This window comes from Trichosurus vulpecula, chromosome 3, assembly GCF_011100635.1.
Source record: "Trichosurus vulpecula isolate mTriVul1 chromosome 3, mTriVul1.pri, whole genome shotgun sequence".
NCBI classification, from domain to species: domain Eukaryota; kingdom Metazoa; phylum Chordata; class Mammalia; order Diprotodontia; family Phalangeridae; genus Trichosurus; species Trichosurus vulpecula.
This window is the reverse complement of record NC_050575.1, coordinates 318,363,843-318,374,135: the sequence shown is the minus strand read 5'-3', so window position 1 is coordinate 318,374,135 and position 10,293 is coordinate 318,363,843. Positions and strand designations below refer to the sequence as shown.

The following is a 10,293-nucleotide window of genomic DNA, read 5'->3' as shown; positions in this document are numbered from 1 at the left end:
ATTAGCTGACTGACGTTCAATACAGTGCCTATTAAACAGTTCTGAGATCTTTTAAAAAAAAATATTTTTCTTGCCAATCTCACCGCTATCGCAAGAATTTATAGTGCTGACTATATGCTGAGCATTTTACAAATTCTCATTTGATCGTTACAACAACCCTGGGAGGTAGGTGCTATTATTATCCACATTTTATGGTTGAAGAAACTGAGGCAGACAGAGGTTAAGTGACATACCAAGGGTCACACAGCTAGAAAGTTTCTGAGGCTGCATTTGAACTCAAGTCTTCCTAATTCCTGGTCCAGTGTTCTACTCATTGTGCCAGTTATGCTGCCTCATAATGATTTATAGATAGGTAATTCATTTTTTAAGCACTTACTAGGCATGAGGCACTGTGCTAAGTGCTAGGAATACAAACACAAGGGGGAAAAGGTAGTCCTCATTCTGCAGAAGCTTAGATTCTAATAAGTGGAGGGGGTTTATGGAGAGGAGAGAAACTGGGAAAACCCAGAGAGTTGGGAGTGGAGCCAGGAGAGAAGAGTCATCTTGACATCCTCTTTGCCCTCTTGACTTGCCTTTAGAATCTCAACTTTGATTTTTATTACCTGTCAAACCCTGGGCAGGGCACTCACCTCTCTGGACCTCAGTTTCCTCATGTGTTAAAGGAGACAATTACACTAGAAATAATATTGAAATAGAAGGAATGGAAAACAAAGAAACAGTGTAAATAATAAAGGATATAATGTAAACCAGCATACTAATATATATGTAAAAAAATCTAAAGAAACTGGAAAAAAATTTCACATGAAGGCACACATTGAAGGTACAAATATGGGGCAATAAAAATACCTTACAGCTGTGTATATAATACTTCCAAGTGCTTTAATACCCTCTCTTTATTTGGTCAGATCTGTTTGCTGTCATAACATATAAACACCTCTAGTTAGAGAAGGAAGCTTGCTTATGGTTGGGGACATTTTCTCAAATAGCTGTTTGTTACTTAAATCTATTTTTTTTTTACATGTCATAGAACACAATTTAAGAGTACTCTATTTGGAACAAATTTTCTTCCTAAAGATACTGAACTTTCATTTAAAATATTCTAGAAACAACAACTTATTCAAGCCTATTTCTATTATTTCACAATAATATATAGCATATTATAAAAACCAATATTACACAAATCTTGAAACCAATTCAGCAGTTCAGTATGTCTTTTAAAAATAGCATCACTGGAATTTTCATTCTTATAATAAAAATATCAAATAAAAATGTTGGGGGGAAAGGGGTAAAGTGCAAAATAAAGATTTATATTTCATATAATGTCCTTTTAAAAGTTCACAAATAAAACAATGAACAATGAGTAAACAAAAGTACAGAGTATTTGCACCATAACAATGTTTGCTTTCAACTCTTCAAAGTCAAGACTTCTGGATTTTTCAGTTTATCTTTCAAGTTCTGCTTCTAGAATCTCCCCCCAGGTATCTGCATCCATAGGGCACATATTTTTTTCTGGTAGGCTAATGGAAGAGCAAATGTTGCTGTATCTGCCACTTAGCCATTCATGCTTTACCTTACTCTTCCAATAGTTCCTCAGTAGTGTTACCTGAAAAAGGTAAGCCATATCAGTTAAAAACAGGTTGAAATTTTATTTTCTGGGCATTCAGGAGAAGGATGAACACATGCAATAAAATATATAATAAAATTAAAATATAACAATAAAATACATGAATCATACAATAGAATATTAAATGTAAAATATAGGAATAATTTTATATTTTACAAAGTGCACAGAGCAGAGAAAGAACAGAGGAGTTGTTTGGGCAGGATATGGTTAAAAGAAGTAGTCACCTCCATTCTGAAGAGCAAAAAAAATTTTCATGAAGAAGTTGGGAGTTGTTTAAAATGGTGGATTAGCTGGAAAAGGGGAATACACCAAAGTTTTTAAAAGGGCATCTGAAGGGAATGGAGTCTGCAAACTAGGTCGGTGTACTTGACTTTGATATCTAGCAAAATTCTAGCATGTATTATTAAGGGATGTTTACTGAACAGAAAGGAAAGCATTTCTCACACAGAGCTAGCATGAAGGTTTCATGAAGAGTAATAACTCATGTTAACCTAACCTTACTTCTTTTTAGGGCAGCATATCTTCTGGGGCAACACCCCCAACTTGCACTCCCATTGAGGGCCCCAGAGGATTTATTGACTAGTCTTACTCAGAATTTACCCTGAGAAGCTGGAGTTTCTAATATTTTCATTCATGTCCCTGTACTGGTACATGTCCAATTGATAACCAGCTAGTCACCCAAATTGGCTTTTTAAAGTATTTACTAAAATAATATAGTAAAAATAGTTGGCACAAAACATCCCCTTCAAGAAAAGAGGGTGCACTCTCCCCTTGCACACACAAAACTGCTGGGGAAGGTTGGCTCAAGTACAAAAGTAGTGAGATACATGTAGAGAACCATGTGGCAAATGGGTACTTCACAAGTCCTAGTTATTGGAAATCCTTTCCTCCCTTTGTGGAGTTCTCGTGAAGTTCCCATTTGGTGTAGCTCTTTGATGGATTCTGAGGCTTCGTGCTTTTCTAGAGTTCTATCATGAAGGGTTATACTTCCTTAAGCTGCTTTCTCCCTCCAGTGGCTCTCTTTCTGTATCTTTATATTTGTATTTTCTCTTTTGTGTGTCTCTTTCTGCTGCTCCCTGTTGAAGTATTGTTTCCTATTAGTCCAGTTTCTTTAATAACATGGTCATCAGGATTGTAGAGGGCATACCACTGCCTCTGGATTCATTCCCTACTTTCATTTATCTTTCATCCAATGGCCTAAAGTCCTATGCTCCTTTCAAATAAATTAAGAGCTTGGGAACACATCATAATGAGGTTACAGGAAAATTCTTTAATAACTAGCATTCTCTATTGATCAGCTGGTTAATTAGGGAAGACGTAGAAGCCTATATTTACACTCAACAGAGTTATTAGTTTGGTAGATTAGGGGAATGACGCAAATAAAGTTTACTTAGCTATTAGCAAAACATTTACTAAAATCTCCCATGCCATTTTTTTGTGGGAAATTTTGAGAGATATAGGCTAGATGATAGTAAAATTTGGTGTATTTGGACCTGCTTGAACAACTGGATTTCAAGAGTAGTCATCATTTGTTCACAATATCATCTTGCTGAATCACCCCAGGGATTTGTGCTTGGTTCTATGATGTTTACTATTTTTACCAGTGACTTAGGCATCATCAAATTTACAAATGACACAAAGTTAGGAGGGATAGATAATATGATGGATGCCAAAGTCATGATTCAAAAAGAAAGGGTTAACTTTGATTTTAAAGTTGAACTGAAAATATCAATTTCCTGAGTAGGAGATGGGAGAAGTATGGCTAAACTTAGCAGTTCATCTGAAAAAGATAAAAAGATGTAGGGGTTTTGGATGGCTCAGTAGAGTGATATGGCAGCCAAGAAAGCTAATGTGATCCTATATCCCAAGGAGTTCAAAGAAAGATGTATAACAGCTCCTTTTGTGGTAGCAAAGAACTGGAAACTAAGGGAGTGACAACATTTTGGGGAATAGATAAACCACTTATGGAATATTAATACAATGGAATATTATTGTGCCATAAAAATGATGAAATGAAGTTTTAGAGAAACCTGGAAAGATCTGTGTGAACTGATGCAGAGTGAACTGAGTAGAAGTAAGAGAATAATTTATACAATAAGATTATTAAGAAGGACAAATTTGAAAGACTTAAGAACTCTGATCAATGCACTAATTTTAGAGTAGTGATGATGAAATATGCTAGTCATCTCTTGATAGAAGGGTGAGAGATTCAAGATGAAGGACAGAACATACATTTTCAGACACAATTAATATAGGAATTTGTTTTGCTTGACTGCTATTTACTACAAGGACTTTCTCTTTTTCTCTTTTTTTTCAAGAGAGGTGAGGAGGGTGGGATGGAATAGGGATAGGATAGCAGCTAAAAAAGAAGAGAGTCAATGAGACATCTTTCAAAAAATGCAGAGAACAGAAGGAAGAGCAGAAAGAAGCAAAGGCAAGCAGTATAGCTTTGAAAGTTTTAGGTTGAACTTATACACTTGTAACAACAATGTTGCTTGCAGATGCTGTGGGGGTGTTACACTAATAACACCAGCACAGAGGAGGGCTGCTAGCACAGGTAGGGGTCAACAATCTTACTTTAATCAAACATATACATACATACATATATATATATATATATACATATATATATGTATATATATATATACACACATATATATATATATACACACACACACATATATATATACACACATACCATTCACTTAGTTCAGGGTAAAAGTCAACACCCTGAATTTCAGAGCAAATACAAAAAGAAATTATATAAACAGTGCAAATAACACAAATCAGCAGACAGGGCTTCTGCCTGTCCACAGCAATACATACACAGTTACCAGAGAGACAGAGAAGCACCAACAACTGGGTTTTTGAAGCCAGGGAGCTTCTTAATGGCTACCCAGAATCTCATCTGGCTACATCACAGGAATACTCGTCCCATGAGTGAGCCCCAAAGCAAAATGCTAACCTTCCAGTATATATACACTTCTTCAGGGTCAGAGGGCATCACAACCCTTGTGACCCAGGCTCATGTTACTTAGGCTTCCATGTGACTTAAGCAGGTCACATGGGCCTATTAATGGATGAGAAAGATCTTCCCATTAAGCAAAAAAAAAAAAAAACCCAAAACATTAATAATATAATACTTAAAAAGAAAAGCAAGTTGCAATTAATTAACAGAGATTTGCAATATCATATAAAATCCTCTTATTCTGTTCTTATATATGTATATATAGAAACGCCTGTTTTATTCAATGTTTAAGTTCAGAATAAAAACTTACCTTTAAACTTAATGAATATCCATTTCCTTGACCATCATCTGTATCTTTTTGACATATAGCATTAAAAAAATAATGTATTCCCATACATAGTAAGAAAGGCAGAATGTCTAGGAATAAAGAGGTGACAGTCCTATTTATACTCTGTCTTGGTAAGATCATATATGAAGCATTGTGTACAGTTTGGGGCACCACAGTTTGAGAAAGTTAAGTGTCCATAGCAGAATAACCACGATAGTGAAAGGCCTCAGATTCATACCATATGAGAATGGTATTTCCTTCAGGAAATGGGGGCAATGAGGCTGTTTAGTCTAGAGAAGTGTTAAAGGGAATATGTTAGCTGTCTTCAAGTATTTGAAGGCCTATCATATAGAAGAGAAATTGTTCTGGATGGTCCCAAAAGGCAGAATTAGGAACAACGGGTAGAAGTAACAAAGAATCAAATTCAGGCTTGATGTAAAGAAAAGCTTAAAAACTCTTCATAGGAACATGGATCTAGAGATGGAAAGGAAATGAAGGCCATATCAGAAGTAGAATGAGATGCTTCTGGAGAAAGTAGTGTGTTCTCCCTCACTAAAGGCCTTTTAGCAAAGGCCAGGCAATTATTTAGTTGGCTTGACTGTAGAGGGGATTCTTTTTTCAGGTACTTGTTGAAGCAGATGGCTGCCAAGGTCTCTTCCAACTATGAAATGTAATTCTGAGGGTTAAGCCTTCCCTCAAACTCTCTATAATTATATTGACATATGTATGTATACGTACGTATATGGTATTATAAGGATAAGGATAGTTTATGAGAAATTATGATGGATAAGTCATAAGAAGTGGTTTTGAGTTTTATAATGTATAAATATGTGGAATTAGCAAATTTTAAAAATGTTACCATTTTTTGTTGTTTTTGTTTGTATAGGCACTGCTTATAACACAGCGATTTTCAGTGTTTAAACTTACCCTCCACGAATATCCATTTCCTCGATCACCATCTATCTCTTTTTGACATATAGCTCGAACAGTCAAACAGTGGGGTTTCCATAAGTAGTCACAATTCTTGATTGCTTGATTCCAACTCTTGCATGTTGTTGCAGCCCGGCATAAACTCTGAATGTCGAGTTGGCTAAAAATTTTAAAAGTGACTTCTGGAGGTAATATTTCAACAAAATTGTCTTTATTTTCTTTCTTCTTATCAGGACAAACAGAGTTCAGTTCTTTACCGGCAACAGGTGAATTACTATTTCTCTTGGAGAATTTCTGCATAATTTGATGTTTTGGTAAATCTGTTTCATATGTGACCTAAAACATAGTATAACACATTCATTTTCTTCAGAACACACTACAGATTCTACTCACACTTTATCATTTTATTCTATTCAAATATCGCTTTTCCTAAATGAAGCTATCCCCCCATATCTGTAAAAGTGTAGGAATAGTCACTGTTAAGCATTTAGCCTCATGGGGACCTTTCAAGGTAGTTAGTGTAAAAATTACTATCTCCATTTTACAGATAAGGAGACAAGAGTTCAGAGCAGCTAAATGACCTGTCAAAAGTTACATTGCTAGTAAGTGGTGGAGCTGGCCTCAAATTCACTGACTGCAAGTCCAGCACTTTTTCTAATATATTACACTAATCTTAAATGGTGTAGGAATGTTCTTCCAAAAGGCAGAATCCACATTTTAGTTTATAATGTCTTAACCCCAGCTTGTTGCTCATGTGTTAGTAAATGTGTGAAATTCAATTCCTTAAATTCTTATACAATTAGGATACTTGATGTCTAGCAGAACTGACAATGACTATAAAAATACTACGCCATTAATATCTTAGTTATCAATTTGTGAATAGGCCTACTAGGTGATTTATGCAAAAAAAAAAAGTTGGCTTTCTTAAAAGCCTAATAGGTGGGCTTGTTTTTTTTTTTTGTTTTTAGCCACATAGTTTCTAAAAGCATTCCTAATAGTAGAAAGAATACTGGACTTGCTGTCATTCTTCAGTGTTCTCCTTTTGTGATGTGTTTTTTTATTCACAAACTCTGAACCTTAGTCTTCTCACTTATAAAATGGAGATAATTCTTACACTAACTCACAGAACTGTTGGGAGAAAAACTTAAAACGTGAACTGCTACTAGAAGTTCATTTTGGCACTAGAGTAGTAATAATAATAATAATGATAAATTAAATAATAAATATTGTTAACAAAATATAAACATTAATATAAATAAAATATATTAAAATATATAGAATAAAATTTATATATAGCACTTATTAATGTGCCAGGCACTGTAAAATGCTTTACAATTATTATCTCATTTGATCCTCACAACGACCATGGAAGACTGGTGCTATTATTATCTATTAGCCCCATTTTATAGATGAGGGGACTGAGCCTGACATTAGTAAAGTTACTCGTAGAGGGTCATACAGTTTGTAAGTATCTGAGATTAGATTTGAACTGAGGTCTTCCTGACTCCAGGCCCAGCACTCTGGCTATCTAAAGCTGTCTGAAATTGCTAAGTGGTCAAGATTCAAGTCATCAAGGCACCAAGTCTAAACTATACAGTTTAGTGGTATAATTTGTACTTTGGAAATATCCCCTGGAGCCATCCAGCCAGCACCATTAGTTGAAAAGATAGGAAGAAACACAGGGTTATATGACTGTTTTTTCCCCCACAAATAACTATGTGTATTGTTGCTTTGTAGGTTAGACTACTGACCTAATGATTAGCTTCCACATACATACCTATCTTTTTCATTGGAGTATACTTCTACTTACTTGAAATGTTAGCCAACTGTGATCACTAGTGTGGCAAGGCAAGAACAGAGATGAAAGATAGGGCTCTTTATACCCACCACTAAAGTCCAACCTCTTCTTCCCCCAATCCTATAAACCTAGATACCAGTTTGAAGTGCCCTATTTTTGTACATAAACATGTTTAAAGCACTATTAAAGCCCTATTTATTTAAAGCACTAAATATATTATCATATATTTAGTTTTACATCTCCATTACAAAGGCTCCATGTTCTTTTAAAAACTATCAATTATTAGGATGAAACACTTTAAGGAGTGCCCTATTTTTGTACATAAACATGTTTAAAGCACTATTAAAGCCCTATTTATTTAAAGCACTAAATATATTATCATATATTTAGTTTTACATCTCCATTACAAAGGCTCCATGTTCTTTTAAAAACTATCAATTATTAGGATGAAACACTTTAAAAAACTAAATATGAGATCACTTCCTAGATTTGCCATTAAATAATGAAGATGATAACAAAATCTGGAAAACACCCAGAAGGAGGCAAGAAGCTGACAGAAAAACAAACAAAAAAAAAGATGTTTTGTTGTTTTGTTAATGTATATGTTGTGGTTTCTGACAGGTGGACATGACATTCAGAGTATTCTACTTATATACAATGTTCGGAGAAATTAAGGGGGCCTCCAGCATATTATGTGAAGCCCCTGTGATAAAATTATGAGAGGACACGAAAAAAAGAGTTGCTCAGACTGGGCAGGCATGAATAGTGTGTGACAGGTATCACTGGAGGGAACTCACAAATTAATGAGAACTTAGATCAATTTGAGTATCAGTAACAAATTGAAAGTAACTCAAACTATGTGGTTTTTTTATATATGGTCTTTTAAATGTCAATTTAAATGTTATATTTAAATTACTCTCTTCCTTCAAAGCACTGATCTTCTGAGATAGGTTTCTGTTGGGTTTCCCTCAAACTACAGTTCTTACCATTCTATTTGTTTATTTTTGTGCTCTAATAGTTAATACTTTCCTTCTTTTGAGTTAATCGTCAGCTGAGGTTACCATGGTTAAAATAAAATAGAAGCCTTCTTTATCTGAATGTGGCCCCCAGACAGGGCAAAGTTGTGAAGGTTTACTTTTTAGTACCAGGGACCCTCAAATGTCCTATAACTGTCTCTTCTCTTTCAAAACCCTTTTTCTGAGTTCCTAAATCCTACATCATTTACACATGACTTCGAGCTTCAGGTCAGGGCTACCACTCCAGGAGGGCATCTGTGCCATGTAAACCTTTAGATTCTTTCACCTCTACTTATGGAAAGCCTTGTTCTTCAGTTGGAGGTATTTTAGTTGCAGCAGCAGGTGGAGGAGGATACCCTCACTAGGTTCCTAAAGCTTGACTTCTAAAACCAGCTGTTGGTCCTTCCGAAAGACACTCCCTGACTAGCCCGATTTCTCTCCGCATCTCCTCGAACTGGTTTCCCTGCATTCCTCCGGGTCTCAGCTAAAGCCTCACCTTGTGCAAGAAGCAGGTCCCAGGCCTCTATCCAGTGCCTTCCCTCTGAGCCTACCTCCCGTTTACCCTGCACATATCTTGCTTGTACAGATGCTGTTTGCATGTTTTCTCTCCCATTGGACTGGAAGCTCTTGGAGGGGTGGGGCTGTCTCGCCATTCTTCGCATCCCTGTGCTTGGCACATAATAGGCGCTTAATAAATGCTAATCGATTAATAAAAAGTGATTCCCAGCAATCTGATTTTTCCATATACTTTTTTTTTTAAGGACTGTAAATCGAACTTTGACAGATTTCCCTCGTCACTGAAAGCGTCTACTAAGTGTCCTTTCCTAGTCATGGGGACACCGGGCAACCTGCTCTGTTTCTTTTGAGTTCCTCACCTATAAAATAGGTATAATCCCTGCACCACCTACCTCACAGTGTTGTGAGACAGAGCACTTTGTAAGCTTTAAGATACCATTAAAAAAAAAACCAAAAAAAACAAAACCAAAAACACGGCCAGGTTACGGCCCCTCCCCTCCCCTCTTCAGCATTGGGTGACAGTCCTGGGCTGGAGATGACAGCCCGAGAAAGGAGAGGGCACAAGCCCCGGGAAGCGTCCCGCCCTCGGGGAGGGATCTAGTCACCAGGCTGGAGTAGTGGAGACACACACGCCTACTCCTTGGTCGCCCCCTCCCCGCCCCAGGACTCCTTATAATTGAGGGGGTTTGACAATGACAAAAACAACCACGGTGCCCACCAACTGTCACCGAAGCATAAGAGTCAGGCTCGCAGCATTCACGGGCAATGAGGGGGCGCGTGGGCTGCCGGGAAATCCGGGTCCCCTACCTGTTTGGGGGTTGGGCGGCCGTTACACGCCCCCCTCTCTACAATTCTAACAGCGGTTTAAATCCTCCGGAATTCGAATCAAACCCCATCATTCCAGCTTGCTCTACGACCCGCCCACTTCGTCATGCCAAAGTCCTGCTTTCTGCGCAGGCGCAAAAGCGAAACGCACAGCGCCTACTGGGAAGAGTAGTTTTTAGAGTCTAGATTAGACGAAAGTGTGAACGGAAGGCCGGAGGGATAAAGACTACAAGAACCAGAGCCGCGGGGAAGCCGCGATGGGGTTGGGACACGTTGGAGGCTTTCAAA

General features: G+C 37.1%; 1 protein-coding gene across 1 annotated transcript; it reads right to left on the bottom strand.

Annotated features, from left to right (window-relative positions):
* Positions 1-268: 268 nt before the first annotated feature.
* Positions 269-10,082, bottom strand: FBXO48 (F-box protein 48). The gene is made up of 3 exons (XM_036751304.1): positions 9,988-10,082; positions 5,848-6,186; positions 269-1,603 (listed from the first exon to the last, which is right to left on the bottom strand). The coding sequence occupies exons 2-3, from the start codon at positions 6,148-6,150 to the stop codon at positions 1,442-1,444; spliced, it is 465 nt and encodes a 154-aa protein (XP_036607199.1). The 5' UTR covers positions 6,151-6,186; positions 9,988-10,082; the 3' UTR covers positions 269-1,441.
* Between the last annotated feature and the right edge of the window lie 211 nt (positions 10,083-10,293).